The sequence below is a fragment of the Plectrocnemia conspersa genome, unplaced genomic scaffold, assembly GCF_051122295.1.
Source record: "Plectrocnemia conspersa isolate PC_06_02 unplaced genomic scaffold, ASM5112229v1 ptg000012l, whole genome shotgun sequence".
Classification (NCBI taxonomy): Eukaryota; Metazoa; Arthropoda; class Insecta; order Trichoptera; family Polycentropodidae; genus Plectrocnemia; species Plectrocnemia conspersa.
In genome coordinates, this window is record NW_028277176.1 from 11,179,733 (window position 1) to 11,201,201 (window position 21,469).

The window sequence follows — 21,469 nt, forward strand, 5'->3', positions numbered from 1 at the left end:
TTTCTGACTTGCATAAAAATAATCAAGGATTTTTATGACTATGTTATCAGCGAAGCGTTAGTTTTTCATCTTTAAAAATCGTATTTAGTGTATTTGTATACATATTATACAATAGGTGTTCACAGTAAGGTGATACGGTCATTCATTATTCACGAAAGACATTTTTATTGTATTGTACCATATTTTATAATCTTACTGGTCCAAGCTTATTCTCCTAAGATAACAAAAGGTATAAAAATAACATTAATAATGTAAATAATGTATATATTTTTGTCAAATTATATAAATACAATAGATATATATTTATAAATAAATAACACTTTTATTATATAAAAAATTCTACAAGAAAAATTGCGTTTTTAATATTTTGTAACTTTTCGAATTTTGCAAGAAATAAACACAAGTCTATCTCAAAATTAAAAAGAAAGTTATTTATACACACAATTATTAAAACAATCAGTTGAACACTAGATCTTTGTAGTTTGAGAGGAGATGGTAGTTAGAGACACGGCAGTTGGTGGTTGTACGGACGACAGTGGTTCGATCAGCTCTTTCAAAGTTAGCTTTGACGATTTCATAGTAACGACCATCGCTGAAAATAAAAATTGTTACATTATGATATATTTTATAGCTGCAAAATTACTCGTGATAATTTTGCAGCTATGTAAGTTAATTCACTAAGAGCGATTATATTTTTATGAAATAAGTGTAACAATATCACTCAAATCATTCAGCCTTTGCAGACAATATAATGAGCCTGCTGAATCAAAAATGATCGTATTTGGATCAACCAATTTAACTGGTAGAATGAGTTTTAAAGACAGCGTAGCAGACAACGAAGAAAATATTGCTGTTGTGGAAAAACTATAGATGTATATAATATATGTGAAACTGAAATGGAAAAAAGCATTTTCAGTCTTAACAAAGTAAATTGAGCGTTAAATTAATGAATTTATCGTACATTTTCAAGAGGGTGTAAAAACATTGTTACTCGTTAAGAAAAGTACATTAATACTCTCATCTTTTGATGATCTCTTTAAGTTAATTTTATAATTTCATCGGAAACAATTCCTATGGGGATTGGAGTGATACAAAAGCTACTAGTTTCATATATTTTTTGTTAAGAATACCTCAAAGCCAAACATCTCATCTTCAAACACTTCACTCGGAGAATATCAATAGCCTTTTGACTCTTGTCTGAGAACCTCAAATTGTCTGGATCCCATCTCAACTCCAATCTCTCCAAATTTGGACAATTATTAGCAATACCATCCATGAGCTGAATACATTACAATATAAATTAATTCAAATAATTGATTATACACATTTGATTATAATCTATACCTGATCTACGTGAATATTGACTCCGAGTCTTTCAGAAGTACCCATGATTAAAATCCTTTAAAAAAAAACGATATTAGATAACTTTTTAATATGTTTAACAATGTAATAGTTACTTTGAGTTTGTCAGCAATTGCAGAATACTCTGCCACAATTGATCAGTGATGTGCGGCATACCGCTCAAAGCAAGCCCCCATAATTGTTGGCCGTAACGAGATAGGAATTTATGTAGAGCTTCATCGGAGAGGTTATCAGAACTATCCAAGTCCAGCGCGATTAAATTCCTGATAATAAAATAATAAATTATTTAAGGTTCCAAATTGTATAGTTACAAAATATTTACCTTGCATTTCCAGATTCCAAAAAGGCTTTCAATACAGAATCGTTGAATCCATTCAATTGTCCAGCACTCAAGAAACGCAAACCAGGAATTCTGGTAACCATATCGATAAGGCACTCGGTAGACAAATCAGTGCCGGTTATGTCTAATTCTTGGAGAGCTGCCTTTTCCCATTCAACTTGCATCAAGTATTCAGATTGGAGATCTATAATTATTGTATAAAAGTAATCATCTGTGAATCAGAACTTTCATGTATATGAAGGTGAATCAAATGAAAACCATAAAAATGTGAAAGATTCAAAACACTGATCTTTTGTCACAATAAGAGCGGTGCAGTTTTTACGCAGAAAAGTAGTAAAGGCGTGAAACTTATTTATATTCATTGACAAATATAAGTTAAGTATGGTGATACATGTCTGTTACTTTAGCAAATGTATTTATTATCTTAGGAATTCTATTTTATTTTATTTTCATGAACATTGCAGTAGTCTACACATAACCTTAAAACCATGTCGATGAAAATGCCTTGGAATAAACTTATGTATATAGTTTTTACATGCGATTGTATCAATAGGTAAATCTTTAAATACTCTTTTTTCTATTCTATGTAGATTAAACTTAATTCTAAAATGTATTAAGTCCAAATATTTTTTTAAAACAGCCATGCCCATTGTGATGGTTATACAACTTTAAAACTATACATTTATAGTAAGATATTAGAAGTATATTTTTTTTATATATAAAGGTGTTTTAAAATTAACGCAAAATTTGAATTTGCAGTCATTTGTGTAGTAAATGTTGGCAACCCTGAAAAAAAAATTTGACAGCTGAGAGTTTAGGGTTGGTAAAAATGGAGCGTTACACGATACAACGTCGTGTTTTCATTATAAAGTGTGGCGGCCGCAATTCGAAAATTGAATACAAAATATGGTCGGAATAGTGTTTTAAGTTCGTCAACTGCGAAGAGATTAATTGAAAAATTCAGAGAGACTGGATCAGTTGGAGACGCTAAACACACTGGTCGTCCAAAAACAAACCGTTCAAATGTCAATATCGAAGCAGTGCGTGAGAGTGTTGGTGAAAATCCCGGAACATCAATTCGGCGTCGTGGACAAGAATTGAAAATTCCAAGAAGTTCTTTACAGCGTATACTCACAAAAGATAAGTGTCTCCATGTTTACAAAATTCAATTAACGCAACAACTGAAGCCTAATGACCATGCACAGCGAAGAGAGTTTGTTGAATTTAATTTCGTTCGTTAATTTTGGGACACCTATATATATATTTTTTTCTGTGTTAAGGAAATAAAATAAATAGCTTACAGTATGTATACAGCATAAGCCATTAATCTTATTACTATGACAATGATTAATTAACTTACGTGTTCCACAAGCTAATAAGCATCTCAATCGTCTTGATCTTTGGAATAAAGTTTTCATCGTAGATCCAGTAACTTTGTTACAATAATTTACAGCAAGACATTCCAACTGAAATAAATAATTTTTACATTTTAAAATCATATATGTCTTCATATTTTATTATGAACTAAAAACTCATCAATGAAATACTATTGATATAAAATTTTACAGAACTTTTTACTACGAATTTCTAGAACAATACAAATAACATTATTTAGGTAGGTACTGCCTAATTATTAAAATTTAAAAAATATTGTATCGATGCAGTATCAGCCTTTACAAACTTTCTTTGATTTTTTCGGAGCATAATATTATTAAAGATTATGTCAGTTACATAACTTAATTTTATTTAATTGGCAAAAAAAACTAATTGATTTAAATTCTCTAATTTACCATATCTAAGTGGATTACCAACATACAAACTAACCCTCAAGATTGGTAGTCCTGTTATGCTGCTGATAAGTACATATCCGCCAATAGTGTGCAATGAAACATGATTGCTTCTAAAAGCATTGAGTTTGCATGTGATAAATGCAACGATTCTGACTGGCATGATTAGACGTGAGAATATATTTATTCCCAGTATCCCGTTTTAACAATCACTCAGTATGTCTTGATACATGTATGCTTCTGCTATAATCAATTTTATGTTTCAATAACACAAACAATCCAAAACACATATATATGTATATGTGCTGGCAGATGAAAATAATCATTTATGGTCATTAATAATCAAAAAAACATAAACTATGGTCAAATGTTGAATAATTGATGGCAAAACTAGTAGAATATAAAGTATTTCAACTAAGATCTATTTACATACCTGAATACAATTAGAACTAAACGCATCAATGTGAGAGTCATCGACGAAGTTGATTCCATAAAGGTTAATCACCCTTAGGTTCGGAGTGGCTGATTTCAGCTTGTGAACGTTTATGACTTCATAGATTTCCTCCTCCTCCTCTTCTATCTTCTCATAAGTACCTACCGGTGATCTTACAGTTATTTTTTTGTCAAAATAAACAAACTGATCGATACTAACATTCACATACCGATCAAATGAAGTATCTCGAGACCGTTGATGAAGTTGTAAATCTTCCTCATGAAACCTTCCATAAAGATGACCTCCGAGAGGCAGATACACATGTACCTTAACTTAGTCGGAAACGCTTGCATCTCAGAAAAATCGTGCAACTGCATAGCTATAAATAGATAATTTTTTGTAATATAAGCATAAAAAAGTAGATTTTATTATGACAACCATACCTGTACTGAAATCCAGTAGCATATGTGTTAAATTTGGACATTTATTGGCCAACTCGTGCAGTACAGTATGGGTGATGAGCTCAATAGGTAACTCAATGTATCTCAGAGAAGGTCCGAATCTTATTGATATCAGAGCCAGCAAGGCTTCCAAAGAACCTGAGGTAATTAAAAATGTTATATTACACTCTACAGCAATTTCGAACTTTTTATGCCACAAAGATAAAATAAGTAGATGTACATATATGTAAAATTACACGCTAATTTCAAACTGTTCATTTGTGTATTGCCAATTTTTATTTGGTTTTAAATGGTAAAATTGTTCAAAATTATAGTTATTATTGCGGAATTGCAATGTATGACCTTACATGTTAATGGAAAAATATGCTTTTCTTAGTGTTAAGTAGAAAAATACTTAACTAATTCCTTGTCACGATTTCTAATACTGAAACATTTCAACTTGACTTTCTTTTAAAGATAACATATATTATTCATATTCGTTTAATTTAAATATAAAACTCAGCTTTAATAAATACTACATAATTCATTAAAATGAACCATGTAAACATAGATCTGTAAGTAGCACATTGAAGAAATAAAATAAAAATTGCAAGCATTTATAAATAGAGAAGTTTTATCTTATGAATATTACCTCTCTCGTATTGTCATATCAAATATTTGAATTTTTGCAGCTGAACAAATATATTCAGACGGGCGATCAGAACTCCAAACTCTTAAGTCAAGTACTGGGATGTATTATGATACAATTCCTAATAAATACTTTTTTACTTTAATAATTTAAGTAGCGACGTATTTAACAAATTCACTTACTGATTGAAAATATATTGATGTACTTTTTACTGTTTCGTTTTCATCTCATGTATTTGAATGAAATAAAGTTGCTTAAGTAAATCTGCATATTCCATACAACAGCAGTTCGAATTAAACAAATAGTATATTTGCTGTATCCTAATTCTCATATTTATATTACTGAATGAGACGTCAGCATTAACAATAGGTATATTTATACATACTATAAATATACCTATTGTTTAAATGTGAATAATGATAAGTATCAATGCTAGTTGTTTTTGTAAAAACTAATATTTTATATAAAAGAAACTGTTTATAAACGTTGAGTATTACTTTCTCTTAAAACTATGAACATATTGTAGTATAGTTCCTTTTAAAATTAAATTTAACTCTTTGTTGATTTTCCATCAAGAAGAATATAAGTATTTTATAAAAATACAATCACACAATGTTCATTTAGTGTTTTGTTCAAAATATAGGATTGAATTATGCATTAGTAGTATTTATTATCTAGTGAACATTCTACGGTAAAAATCTAATCATAAAAATTCGTGTTATTGTATCGCTGTGACAAAAAAGTGTTGCATTAAGTATTTTTGTAAATATTCATGTATAAAAAAGTTATACTCTTTTTACCGTACCTACGTGAAGACCTGATATTTCAGGTCTTAAACTGACGGACTTCCACAGTTTTGTGTCGTAGGCTATCATCCTCCATTTCTTGCAAACGCGGGCCATGCAACATATTTCTCTGTGCGACAAATAGCTGAATATGTTCAAGAGCACTTTATCCGGTAGCTTTTCAATAGTCTGAAACGATACAACAAAAATATTGTTCATAATAAAAAAAATGCAAAAACTAACAAACTTAATCCACATATTTTTTATTTATAAAAAAAATACAAAGGGTGATTCCACTATTATTCACTATGCATTACTTTTTTGATGATAGTGTATACTGTACCGTTCCAGCAAATGGACTTCTATAGACACCATCGGTCAGATACACTTGAGAAGCTTCTAAAGCTATCTGTCCCCAAACATCTGTACCCAGATCCATGATATTTGATGCTCTATATACACTTTAAATATGAAAAAAATTGATTTCTTTGAAATTTTACACTATTTCAGATGTTAACACCCAACGGTCAAACCAAGGAACTGGAAAGCTCATTGGTATATTTTTAGACTTCGAGATGCGGCTCAGAACTTTAGATGCTCTGCATGCCAGGCAAACAAACATCAGTGTGTATCATTACTCTTTTTCATCAAAAATAAGATAAGATTATGCTATAAGAATTAAATTATATTGTAAAGCAATGTGGTATGTTAAATTGATGTAATGTACTCATTTAGAAACTGCTGAAAATTTGTCTTTGAACTTAACCTTGGCGGCTGCAAGTTTATATGATGTGTTATACAAATATAAGTTTCATTATTCAGTTGTATTTATAATACCCATAAATTATCAGATATGCATAACAAATATATTACAAATGCTTTTTAAATACTATATATACGTCTGTATGTATCTGCATTGTTAATTATTATAGTTTATTTTATTTTTATTTGAACAATATAAAGTATTATTATGAAAAACACATCATAATAACCGTTTTGACGTATACCTTAAATTGGCGATAGGAATCCTAAAAAATTGTACATTGTCTGTAGAGTAGCAGTATTGTTTTTAATGTCTATATTGATACAATATCCACTATAAATAGTTACCTAAAATACAATTTTTTAGGGGCTAATGGTTTAAATATATCACAATTCAGTACGGTGATGTATGTACGATTAAATTAGGAACTTCCGAAATGGCGTGAGTTATGTAATATATTCTCCCTAACCTTTTAACAGGATTCTATGTACTTTGCTAGCATTGGAGGCCTTGTATTGAATGCAGTGGTTAATACATAGTCAAAATATATGAATTTTTACTTACTTATTGTAAATATACATAAGGAAAGATATTTGTTTCACAAGTATAATAAGAATAATAGAAGTAAACTCAATTAATGCATGTTTCGAGATAATCGATTTCAAATTTCGTCACGTGTTTGAGATTATGTGTTTAGTCAACGTCATCGTTAAGATCGAGTTAGTACGTGGTGGGAGAATGTGAGATCACGATTTGTATGTTGAGTTTGCCCTCAATATTTATAAAATTTGTAATATATGGAATTTAAATTTTATGAGTTGATATATTTTTCTCTTATAGAGAGAATGAAAAGACGTGTTCCTTTTTTTCAATTTTTTTTTATGGTAACAATTTGACATTTAAAAAAAATATTGCTTTTAATGTTTTTATTTATTTATACATAAATGACAGTCTGTGTTATTTAATAACTTATTACAAAATATGTATAACTTAGCTCAATTTTATTTGATCTTCATTATATTCGTCCGTGAAATGAAAGTTGTTTGTAAACCCACAACTGTCAAGCTCATAAAGATAATTATGTATTCACGCATAGACATAACTTTCATGCATCTCGAGTTGTCAATATATTCACGCCCATCACAGATACATTATTTTTAATAATTAATTAATAGTGAGTTATTAATCTTTTTAATAAGATAATAACACAATTTAAATCAAAGTCGTCAAATAGTCTGATTAAAAAGAGTGATACTTTAATTAATTAAAAATAATTGTGATTGAGTAGAGTACTTTCTTCGATTGCTTTGATTGTATACAATAACCGGGCGAGCGGAACAAGTTAAAAATAAACTGTAGACATTTTAAATGAAAATTGAGACTCTACAACACAGATGGTTTTTATTTAACTAAACATTTATTTTTAATTTTAACAAAATAATAATACTAATATATTTTATTATCATGTTAACGAATAAAAAATATATTCATAGTTTTAATATTTGTTTGATGGATTATAATAAAATATATTATTAATAATTTAATTTAAATTTACCTCTTATAAATGTTTTGGAATTTCCTTACATTTTTGATTTATTTATTTTATTTATGGTTTGGCTTTCCACATATTATACCTAATAGATAAAATTATGATAATTGTGTAATTATCTTACACTGTCATCGTATATACGCATTTGCTTATATTATATACTTAATAATTTAATTAGGATGCAGCGTTTCCAAAATGGGGTTTTAAACAAAAATTAAATGCAGCTAAAATCGTATTTTTTTTAATCATTGTTTATATTTTATAAAAAATATATTGCTACGTTTTCTTAATTTTGCTCAAGATGAAAATATTGTATCAATTTTGATATTTTATTTGCGTTTTAACCAAAATGTAATTAAGGACATGGATGCCGACCTTTAAATAGAAATAATCGATTTATAATTTAATATGGCACTGAAAGATAATTTCTTTGAACTTTCTGCTTTGCTAACTGGAATTGAGCTTATTCATTTCTGGAAAATATTGCCTATTGAAAGCTTTCCAATTTGTTAATTTGCACAACGATATTATTGATTAACCTTTCTTATTGATGAAAATGAGTAAATGATCGCGACTCACTGAGTAATTTTAAGCATATTTTTCCTCTTGCTGATACTACTTCTATCTTCTTACGCATTGGTTTTAAAATTGAGCTTTTTCATCGATTATACTGAAGTCGTCTGTTTAAAATACGATAAAGTTAGTTTTTCAATTACTAGAATAATTAGCATATGAAAAAATCTGATATAAAAAGCTTTTTTCACTTATATGGATTGGAGTAATGAAAGAAATAATGTGTAAATATACACAGATAATTAATTTTAGGAGTTTTATTGATTAATTTAGAGATCCCAGAAATGATAATTTAAACAATGAAATATACATCTTGAAGACGACAATAATATTGTCGTCCATGATGAATTGCGAACTCACACGAATAAACAAAAGGATAGCGCGACAATGGATATAGAAATATAAGGGACACCCAATATTGCACAATAACCACAAACTTTGGAGTACTTTTGGCATCGTATAAAATATTATCTTTTTCTGGGGCGTCAACGTTTAAATGTGCACTTTTAATCTTCGAGATTGAATAAAAGTTTGATTTAAATTTGTTTAGCGCTTCTTTTACGCAACGAAAAAAAACATTTCTCGATCGTATTGTAGCGTGTGACCAAAAGTGTATCCTTAACAACAGAAAGCGATAAATACATTTCATGGGTGTGTCTAAGAAGCGATGCAATTGACTCTCAAATATCCTTATCTGTGATTCGAAAGATATGTTTTAAACTAGCAATATAAAATATATGACACTTGATCACAGAGGGGCAGAGAGAAAGGCAGACGGAGAAAGATGCTCCAAAGATTCAACGCCAGGGAGTCCCAGCACGAGACAAATCTTCAAGCATCATCAAGACATATCACAGCCGCCAATAATTTAATTCAGAACTTCAGTGAAGACTCTCCGACTTTCAAGAAGACTAGCCATTTCGACTCAACCATCTGATAGCGGCAACTACATTCCCATATATACGTAGTATTAAATATGTTCTTTAAAAATACACTGTTACAAGCTTATTCGGCGTCTATTTTAGTTGCAAAGTCACACCCCTTCGGCCTCCAAGACTCGAAAGTAGGTAAGAGCATCATTATGTAACAACAAAACAGAATTTTATGAAATTGTAACACATCACTTTCATCCATGTAAAATAATTAGCAAAAAATTACTCTTCATAGATTTTTTACCATGCAACATTGAATACTTTTCAGCAGTCAAGTACATACAGAACTGTAAATTATCGTTCCATCAAATTTGATTTAAATTTTAATGCAACAGGTGCTGAAGATTTTACAGTTGCGACTTTTGGCAATAGGACAAAACGTTCTGAATCATAGAAAAGTAACGCGGAAGACTGAATGCCATTTTTACATCAGAATTTTAAATAAAAATGGCGACAAAATTGAACCGAAAATAATGTATTTTTTTATAATTTTTATTTCAGAGTGCGGAATTCCTGTATATGATTTTTTTGTACCAGCAAATTCCAATTGACGTTTATTACGTTTACGGAAAACGTCAAATGTTATAAAAATGCGTGCACGACGCAACATACATATATATGTATTTATGAAGGTCAGTGTACATAATGACTTAAAACTATTTATTTCTGTTGATTTAATATAGGATAAATCATATAAAATGAGGTTATGTAATTATCGTAAATAATATCAACATTTAAATAAATATTAATCAAAAGTAAAAAAAAATATTTATTAATAACATAGGCAATATAATAATCAGTGGTAAATCGCTAAATAGAGCGATTAAAGTAAAATAAGCTAACATTACAAAATAAGATATTGCTATCTAACGAAACAAAAATTTACGTTATTATGATTGTTTATGTGAGTAATTGCTATTAAAATTATTTTAATATTTATTACACTTGTGTATTGACACTTTTATTAAAAAAATTGTATTATCTTTTACACAAGCACATAATTGGAATTAAAACGTTATAAATGAACAATAATAAAACGTTACTCAGAGATTATTGCTGCATTATTTTGTTTGATAAGTATTGGTAATAGATTAAAATTTGAATAAATACCAAGAACGTTCATAAATGTGCTTATTCTTTGCCCACTTCTGGCTACAGACAAGTTGTTTTTACTTTTGGGATTCGATTGCTGCCTTTGGATTCGTTAAGGTAAATAATTGTGATTTTATAACTTTTAATTATAATATTTAAAATATGTATTTTACAATATATATATAATAAGATAAAACAATTCCTGGTAATTATGTAATATGTTTTTTTTGTTACTGACTACTATTAAGAAATACAATAAATAAATAACTATATTTTTAATGTTTTAATTATAATAAATATTTATTTAAAAATTATTCATTGTCGAGTCTAACCACTTTTAGAAGAGAAAACATTATATTTACTCTTTGCTATGATAGCATTAAAAATACATATTCCATTCATAAAATAATAAGTTAATATTCTGTACAGGATATCAATTCTCTTAGATTTTTATATTTTATATATTTTAAAATTTCATACGAAGTAACGAGGGGCGTAAAAAATTAAAAATCGCAAAACTGTCAAGATAACGTTGAAACTTTAATGTTTAATCGTGAGATCTAAGGAATTTTTACTAACAATATGAACTTTCAAAATTTGTATGTCAATGGTTTCATTCATACATAGTTCTAAAGTAAAATCTATTATTTTATCCAAAAATATTTTGCCTTGACTTTGAAGCCGAAAATGTTTCTCTTTGGTCTCTAATCGTGTTCACGCAGTGACATGTATGCTCGCCAACCATATATATTGTTTAAAAAGTTTTGAAATAAATATTTATATTTTTTGAAAGAAATATTATAGTTTTTTTATGTTTTTTTTTGCACCCCGTGTGACTGTTAGTGCAACCTGCCCTAGGTCTAATTAGACACTCGTGAATCTAATATGATTGCAAATTTATATCCAATGTATAGCTTCATATAGAAAACAAACCGTCTGATTTTATTAAATATAACAATAATATTCTCACGCGGCATAATCAATAGGTCGAATGTAATTTTAACATTATTCAAGCAGTTTATACAAATTAGGGTTAGATTATCAAGTTTGTGTAATAAATACATTATATTTTACATAAGTAGTAATACCACAGTTTATGTACTTTCCGTCGATTTTTCAACGGTTAAGCATAAACAGGTATCATTATTTGGTGTTTATTGATTACAAAGTTTATTTTTTTAAATATCAAGTTTTACTTACGAACTTCGCCTTCCTGCGAAAGCTGCCATTCATGTCATCCCTGGATATTGCAGTGGATGCGAAATCCACGCTCAAAGCGCCCCACGAATCCATGATGGTAGCAGAAAACTTTCACTGTTAAACCTATGCACTCAGACTATTGTCTGATGAACATCTTTTCCATATACTTTGGGCTCACAGACGAAAAACTTGGCACACAGACACAACGAAACTATTTGCAGATGCGAACAATCAAACTGTCGATAAATAAAAAATAATATATTAATTTTATCGAACGTCGGAGAAGATATCTATGTCATCTATTTATCTATCAAGTCTCTAAATCTACCTATATTGTGTACGTGTATTATGATGTGATTGGGTATGTATATTGATTTAATATGTTCCTAATGTTGTAACTACATGTTCCAGTATTTAGTGTGTATGGGTGGCGGTGGAGCCGCTCTTGACTATGAGTGTCAATCTTCTAATTACTACTGAATTCAATTTGGCTGACCGAAATAAGTGTAGCATTTGGTCCGGGTCAGAGTCCCGGACAAGTGAAACTCAGACGCGGACACTCATCACAATGGTTTTCAGCAGTTAAATCGGTCGCACATGTCGAGGGTTTAGCTAGACGCCAATTCATTAGCGAAGCTTCTCTAGGAGTGTGACCAATGTCGACTCGCTAGCTCTTGGGACACTTGCTTGGGAATCTATTATTATCCGGCCGGGCTTCCGTGTTTTTCGAACTACTACATACAGCCTTGGGCAAAATAGTGGGGCACTATGATTGAAAAATATATACATAAAAACGATTCAAACATGAACAATGATCTCCTGCACGTCTTAATACTTTTTAGGAATGAACGAAAACTATTTAAACTGAGTATATATGTCGGGTTCGAGACGATTGTGATTTTTAGTTAAATGTAATTTATATAGTTGACACAAATTATTATAGATTTATCTCAGTATTATATCAGATTCTGGATGTTGACACCATAACACATTACATACACGTGTAATGCAATAGTAAAAATACCATTATATACACGTGTAATGCATAAATCATGTCATTGCGTTTTAACTATAAAGAAGGAGTAATTAAATTCACAAATCAACCAATCGCTAGAACTAAAGGATCACACAGTCGTATTATTCACGTAGCATCCTTATTTCTCTTGCTGTTCCATATTATTTGTCCATCGGAGACCCAGCGTTACAATATATATCTATAGTCAGACTCTTCTCCATTATTTAATAAAGTTTGTTGTAATACACGAGTTTCTATAAAGCTATAATGGATAACACTAGAGCTGAACAACCACACATACACCATTAATGTATTTTGTGCTTATTTTGTTTTGAGCTGTGCTTTGGCTATGCATATTTACCCAACTAATATGCCAAACGTTTGTGATGTTTCATCACACCTAACATAAGATGTGAAAATAGACAGCAAAAAAGGACAAGCTTCTAGACAAGTTATCTTTTGACGCTCGTTTAATGTATGCGTTGGCTGGCTTAAATTGATTGGAGAAATTGGAAGAGATCAACGTCCCTACTCTTCCACGTCTTTCGCCTTTCGTGCAACTACATTTTGTTTGAGATTGCAGAAATTTGGCAACGATGGGATTGTACCTACACATTCGGAGACGTTATTTTGCCTGGCCGTATTTTTTTTTGTATGGTTATCTTAAGAGTGCACATTGTTTGTGTTTGCACGATATATTCCGTTGAATGCTTTTATCAAAGAAATGCATAATCGATATTATATTATCCCGTTCCTTTCTTATTACAGCTATTAATTATACGTCATTTGTATAAGCATATTGTTCAAAGCTAATGCTTCAAATATGCGTGATTTCTTAAAATTATGTTTATAAACAAATATTATGTAAAAATAGCAAAAATTTCTCAAATGCGATTGGCGAATTATTATTAATGGACCAATTGCATAGCTTGAGTATTCAACCAAAGAAATATGTTTACGCTTTGAATAAGTGAATAAATGACGCACTGTCGCGCGTCCTTTACGCACAAAAGGGTAGTTTGTACACTTCTTACAAGTGGTTAATCTGCTAGTAAGTAGGAGGTCTGTGAAATTACGCGATTGTGATATGAAGTATTTTCTTATCATGGCAAGACATTTTGTTTAAATGAGTTGTTTATTTCCTTTTCATAATATTTGCAATAATTTAATAAATTACCTCAGCGTTAACGGTGCTGTTGGTTTGATTTCCCACACACGTTTTAATAAAACACTCCAAATGTTCTTTTCTAGCCTGTAGTATTTTATACCTATTTATAATGTCGCAAAGTGTTTTTTTATCGTTGAAGAAAAATGGGTTTCTGCGTTTAATAAGAATTACCATTGGAAGACCACTTAAAGGATTAAGATTAAGCGCCTCGAGAATAGATAATGCGCTTAGCCGTTTTAAATCTACCTTATTGGCCAATGATTATTTATATTCGTAGAAATTCGCCATTCTTCACTGATTGAAATAGATACCCAATGTTTTCATACATCTTACCAGTAATATCTAAAGAATAAATTGATATTCGGCATTTATGAGATGTTAATATTATTTATTAATTATAATTAATTATGAATATGAAAAATAAATAGCTGTTAAAGAAAACACAACTTTTTCTGGATAGAATATCAGTCAAAAAGTATGTATATTAGTGTATATATTTTAGTCAGATTGTGCACTTATGAAAAATAATATTGTGTTAAAGCTTATATTGTCTTTTAGTTTGACGCAATATTGATACGACACTTGTGAAACTCAACAGTTTCGACAATTGTGGATACGCACATAGCTTGTAAATAAAACGATACAGTGCATCATATAGATACGACGACAATCAAGTTGATCTTGAACTTTTAATTCAAGAGGTCAAATTATAAGCAAAGTTTTAGAATAACTCGTCGTTCGGCTCGCAATATATGCATTATGGTTGCTATATTCGTTTCGTCCATAAATAGTTTAGCTGAATACAGTCGAACACAGTTGAGCGATTTTTTATTTATAAAGTTAATAGCACGTACACACACATGTCCCAAAATATTATAGTCACCTCACCTCAAATATTCACGATCGCTTCACTACAGATTCTAATGCATCACTTTAGATTCGCACACTCGAATAAAATAAAATTTGATTTTACATCGGCAATTAATGCCAGGAATTGTCAATCACGGGCGCTTAATATGCTTTCAATTAAATAACCTTTTTTTGGGCCACATTTAACTAAATTTAATCGGGAATCTCTTATCAACCATTTAGTGAAGCAAGTGTATTACTTTATCGTACATTTTGCCTCACCGAATTGTTAATCATGGACGAATCTCGCTGTGATTCTGATATGGAGTATCAGTGTTCAATTGACTAATCGTTTCATTATATACTGTGTCGGCTTTGGTGTAGTTTCGTTTTGCGGCGAAACATAGTTGAACGAAGACTACTGATTCGCTCATTTAAGGCGAGTACTTTTTGGTGGTTAGTTTCTAGATTAATCTATAAAAAGTTTAATTTTAGTACCTCTTAATCGGGATTCGGTACACGTTCGTGCTGTGCAAATCCAAAAACTGTTCTGAATATATTTTCTCTTGAATGTGTATACATTTAAAGCTTTATTTTGATTACATTATCCCCGAGGTGAGAAAGATATTGCACACATTGTTAACGTGAACAGAGTACCAATTCGATCAAATTAAAGATAACTTTGTATTACAAAATGTATTAAGATAATGATTTCGGTTACGATTAAAACATGTTTGACATAATCTCCTTGAAATTTGATATAAAAATCTTTATTATTTTAATTTAGCCAATACTGTTTAATCTTATAAGATAACGTGGTTAAACTATTCTTGGAATTGTATCAATTTAAAGACTAATTGGCTAGACCTTTGTCGTTGAAGGGTATTCTTTATAAATATATACGTATTTTTTATCAGAACTAATACAAATATATATTTAACACTATTAATATTAAATAAAAAATATTTTAATTTAATTAATAATAGATTTGATTTTTTATGTGAAAGCTAATCTAAAAATAATTAAATTAAATATTGCTCCTAGAATAATGGTGATTTAATGTTTTTGTGTTTCATACTTATATAATACATAAAAAATGGTAAAAAATAAAATTGTGTTTCTTGCTTAGAAAAAAAATTAAAGAATAAGAATAGAAAACCTGTATTTAAACATAAGTTTTAAATATGGTATAATTGGACAATAATATGCTACCGACACTCAGGGCCGGACCGAGAATATTCAGCGCACGGGCTCTTTTTGTGCATTTAGTAAAGAAACCAGATATTAAAAAATATCAAAAGAGAACACTAAAAAATATAATCTGAAAAAATCATGTTCGTTTAGGGATCTCAGACATTTTTAAACGAACAAAAACTTCCAAGGCACCTTTTTATTTATCTCTCACAGCATCCCTGTTCCAATTGGAGTAAATGGCTCCCCCCTTTGGAGTAATTGCCGCCCCCTTCGGGGCTAGTGCACCTCGTACAGCTCGCCTCTCGGGCCTGCCCTGCCGATATATATGCGCTCATTATCTCGTGCTCCTCGCTCATAAAAGAACAACCACAATAGCTATGAACTTATGTAAATCATTTGTTGCGACCTCTCCCCTTTGGAGATGGCCGTCTTTTCTTTTCGAAGGACCACCGTCTCTCGACGGAATTAAACACCTCTAACCATAGAAATGCTTTATTATCAGAGTTTACATCCTCAGAATCCTTGCTGACGCACGACCACACGCCGTGACAGCCGAGGCGCCTTCAGGTTATTTATACACAAAAAACCACGCACGGCCATAACACACTTTTATTCGGCCATGCATAAATATATGTAAAATTGTCGGAACATCATTATTAACACACGACCTTTCATTCATATATACAATCGTGAATCTAATCGTATTTTTTTCAAATAATTTTTATATGATTGCGCAATATATATGTTTTTAAATTATACATTTCATAATACTACAGTATAATAAAGAAAGGCATGTAAAATTAGACAATCAATTTTACAGTTAAAAAATTTAATGCTTTATTGTAGTTATCTTAAATAATTAATAATAACATTGATGTATCTTGATTTATTGATTTTTTTTGTAGATTAAGGTGAAAATACACATTTTATCCATTTATCAAAGAACATATTTTCATCACAGTCATTTAATGAGTTAATTTTATATTTTCTCAATGCCCAAAGTTCTTGCTTTTAAGGTATCCAATTTTAATTAAAACATATCATTTATTTTTATGGTATTTTTACGAATCCAAATGAATATTAGTGCATTCATAGAGTGAAGAAATTACTCTATGAGTGCATTATATTATTATATATGTATTTTTCAATGGTTTCAATACATTACGTTTAATATCAACTTCCGTAAGCATATAGAATAACTTTTGACAGTTAAATCGGCAATAATCCCACACAATAACCGGCCATAACCATTTTATTAAGAATTAAATATATACATATTATATAAACCAATACAGGTTAAAAAAAATTAAAATGAGAAATGAATATATGATTTTACTGAATTTGATGCCATGTTTAACTTAATTATATATTTTTTACAAATTATATTAGGATCATAAAATAAAAGAAATAAGTTATATTCATTGTTCTATGTATAGGATTATTTTTTTAGAATCCGCTTAGAAGCACTTTAAACATTACTTGTTCAGTGGTAAAGTGACCGGATTCTGAATATATAGGAAGACTCCAAAAAATGGTCATTATGAAATTTTTTGTCTATTAATGGTTGCTGCGGAAGCTAAAATAAAATAAAATAAGGTTATATCGGACATTTTTGTTCGAGAAGGATAATCCTCCTCAAAGGAAGACGTCTGGTCATCTTACCAGAAGCAAGTAATGTTAAATTATATATTATTAAAAAAAATATTATTATACAATATTATATTTTTCAGATTAATTATGCTTATGGCCATTTTTTATCATAGCTATCTTTAATAATAAATATTAATGTTGTTGATATATATTAATTAATCGATTTTATCGCAAATTAAAATAAAATATTATACTGATATTTTATAAGAAAATTATAATCTTTTTAAATTATTTGTTTTTTGATATTCAAGTAAATAATATTGCTTGCTATCAACTACTACCTTGCTGAATATAAATCGTAATATATAGTTATGAACCATTATTTTTTTGTTCGTTATATAGTTCTGGCAGGCATCAAGTAAAGCTTTTGACAGATAAATCGGAAATAGCACTACAACCATCGAAAATAAATATTTAATACATATTGAAATAAAAATTCTCGTTTAAAATGTTTTTAATCAGAATTAAATATATACAATTATTTAGTAGTTAATTTATTTTAGAATACTATTTTTTGTTGAAATGTTCAATTTAAAAAAATATAATACTTAAATATTCATTTACCCTTCATACTTGCCGAACATCGTATTTTTATATATTTATACATGTTTATTTATACCAAAGCAATATGATACTCGCGGTACTGTCTAATTTGTGAGTTCTAACATACTTTTCAAAGGAAAATTATTATTAATATTAATTTCAATTGGCAGAATGTGATTAGATGAATTCTGATGAGTATGAGGCAAGTCAAATATCTAAAATAGCCGAATAATTGACAAATTTGAAGGGCTCTGAAAATGCCGATAAATAAAATATAGATGATTTGTTGAAACAATTTATGTCATTGAAATATAGTTTCTAATTTGAAAACACGATTGATGATATAAGTAAAGAATAAACTACAAATTTATTAATTATTAACAAAACGGCACTGACTACTATCGTAAATTTATTGAAGTACATCGATTATAATATAATAGCGTTGAGAAATATTTATATGAATTGAATTCAAAGACCATTTAAAGATTTCTAAGATAATTATTGTAAACTCATATAATAAAAGCTTGTATTAAAAAGTAAAATATTTTACATACATATATGTATTTTAGAACAAAATAAAAAAAATATATTTTTTTAAATTTATTAGCGTGAATAATTAGGGATTGCTTTATAATATCAAAAAAATTTTAGAATATTTTATTATTATTGGTGGCAATTTTATCGTCTGTGCTACCTATTTTCTGCTTGCGCTTTTTTCGCTTGAATAATAAATACCTACATATTTTATTTAATTATTTATTATATATATGATGCGTTAACTACAGTTTCGTATTTATTAAAGTATTTAAGAATAAATTATAAGAAGTGCTGCGTTTTACTCGCGAGCGAAAGTATGTTGTTCGGAGACGGGTTATGACATTCGCTTAGAGGGAATGGGAGCTGTATAGCAGCGGGTGACTTGTTTGTCGCCGCTCGGCCTCAGCGCGGGCTAGTGGCTTATGTCAATTGCTCTACTGCATGCCATTGTGAGTTTATAAACACAAAAGATATCGATTACACCTTAGAACATTTCTTCATATGCGTTTTACGTTGCAATTATTTTTTGTCTTTCAAATCATATATAAAAACGTAGTGCGACTCTTTCACTATTATGTAAATTGTGTATTTTATAATAGACGGTATTATGCGTATTTAATTTTGCATAAAAACCGATCTGAAATGACTTACTACAAAAAATTCAAAACGTAAACAAATTCGACTATTACCAGACCGCCATTTTATTTTTAAAAACATATGATATTATTTACCTTTTTTGACATTTAGAGGTTATGCCATAATGTTATCACAAAATAAATTTTATTAAACTAATATCATTATAACCACTTAAATTTATTAAATTTTATTTATTTTAATTTATAAAATTATATTTAATATTGTACAACTTTTTTTGGAATTCTGTGTTGTGAAGAGTGTGAGATATAAAGTGACCATTATCTACAAATAAAGGCATTTTTTAAGTGTTTCTTCGACACCATCAAGAACCAGCATAGCATTAGTATACCAATTACCGAAAATTATGATTATTCATTTATCTACCCAAGCTAGATTTAATTCTGTAAGTAATAGCTTTATATTCTAATTTGTTTCTTCGTTGTTACTGCAAATTTCTTCCCATTTGTCATTGTACCGGTCGAATGATATTTTTGCATATAAGGAATTAGTATATAAATGTAAATTATGATACAAAGATAATGCACTATTGCTCATAATAGTATACCTTAGACTTATTTGTCTGTAATATGATAAAAATTAATCAGCCAATGCGTATGACTAATCTCAATTTTGATATTTTATTTACTTAGTATTGTTGTTAGTACTCTCTGTAATTATAATCTAAGATGATTTTATTGTATACGAACATTCCATAAATTACTTCTGTAGGCAATAAGAGTAAGATGCTTCCAAATTTCATTTCCAATTCCAAAATCTGTATTGGTAATTGCAATCTTTTATAGTTCAAAGGCACGACAGTCAGTATTAACAGAATGTGAGGAATGAAAAAATCATCGGCTTTAGCAGAGCTAATAATTAAAATTATTATCTCAATTATATTTAGTAGCAGTAGTTTCATGTATAACGTAGTTCCATACGAAGTAGAATCTAAATTATTTTTTTCCACTTTAGTCACATAATATTTACTTGAGTTAAATAATTAATGTAACAAAAGAGGGTTTAGCACCGACGCAAGAAACATCCATAATATTCTTAGATATATTTTTCGATGTGTGCAAATATCATTAAATATTTTATTTTTAAAAAAGCATGATTAATGGTTCTTATGTTGTTACAGGTAGCCACGATATTCTGTGTATCGAATCTTTCAAGATGGCAAACTACACGGACGACATCATGGTGCATGTGTATAACGAAGTAGTGAAAATAATTCCAGACTATGTGTTTACGTTGACCGAAGACTTTGTGTACCGTCCGTGGTTGTTTGCGTTCTTTGGATCTACGTTGGTCGGCCTCAGCGGCATATTCCCTCTGTTCATCATTCCTATTAGCGATAAGGCAGCTTTAGAGAACAATCGTAAGTGTATTTTATGTTTATTAATATTTGCCTTTGTTAATTGTACTTATCATATATTCATATTGAGACAAGAAATTCGAACAACAGCTGGTTAAACATTTCTAATTTACAATTATAATGTAACTAAACATTAGCTCACTTTGAATGCTTAGCTGAATAAATGTTTATTTTTATATCTTGATCGCCATTATTGTATAATAGCAATATTTCACTCTCACACTACAAACACTATTAAAATAATTTTTTTTGTCTTACTTTTGCTATCATGTATTGTCAATATCGCTCGCAAAACTATAAAATAATTATGTTATTGTAAATCATATTGTGAAATATATTTCTATAACATACCAAAGTTACATGTGAATTTTGTCATATCATAATTAACTCTGATATGAATGTTATACACACGTCAATTTGTGATGTAATAATATAGATCGTTTTCCTTGTTTGTAATGCAGACAATTAAATGCATTTTCTGTTATTAGTATTTTATTAGAATTACTGGGTAATTTTGTTTTGATATTCAGTATGCTGCATGATTGCCAATATGATAATAATAACTCTATTGTATGATTTATTGTAGTATTAGTTAGC

The 21,469-nt window shown here is 29.3% G+C and overlaps 2 protein-coding genes across 6 annotated transcripts in view; one reads left to right on the plus strand and one right to left on the minus strand.

Annotated features, from left to right (window-relative positions):
- Positions 1-247: 247 nt before the first annotated feature.
- Positions 248-12,556, minus strand: FipoQ (F-box/LRR-repeat protein FipoQ). 3 transcript variants are annotated; one of them, XM_088200991.1, is made up of 12 exons: positions 12,402-12,556; positions 11,906-12,141; positions 5,817-5,985; positions 4,366-4,521; positions 4,152-4,301; positions 3,923-4,083; positions 3,063-3,168; positions 1,685-1,886; positions 1,458-1,625; positions 1,345-1,399; positions 1,131-1,279; positions 248-592 (listed from the first exon to the last, which is right to left on the minus strand). In XM_088200991.1, the coding sequence occupies exons 2-12, from the start codon at positions 11,996-11,998 to the stop codon at positions 457-459; spliced, it is 1,545 nt and encodes a 514-aa protein (XP_088057117.1). In that variant the 5' UTR covers positions 11,999-12,141; positions 12,402-12,556; the 3' UTR covers positions 248-456. The 3 variants fall into 3 exon arrangements, with proteins under 3 accessions (XP_088057117.1, XP_088057116.1, XP_088057115.1); XM_088200990.1 differs by lacking the exon at positions 12,402-12,556 and adding an exon at positions 12,234-12,383; XM_088200989.1 differs by lacking the exons at positions 11,906-12,141; positions 12,402-12,556 and adding an exon at positions 6,140-6,300.
- Positions 10,747-21,469, plus strand: part of Zip99C (Zinc transporter Zip99C) — a 31,465-nt gene continuing 20,742 nt past the window's right edge. Inside the window, exons 1-2 of one of the 3 annotated variants that reach the window (XM_088200994.1) lie at positions 10,747-10,822; positions 20,636-20,875. In XM_088200994.1, the coding sequence (XP_088057120.1) occupies positions 20,671-20,875 (205 nt within the window). In that variant the 5' untranslated portion in view covers positions 10,747-10,822; positions 20,636-20,670. Of the gene's footprint in view, positions 10,823-19,249; positions 19,311-19,747; positions 19,901-20,635; positions 20,876-21,469 lie in introns of those variants that run through there. The other 2 variants (XM_088200992.1, XM_088200993.1) reach the window with 2 other exon arrangements.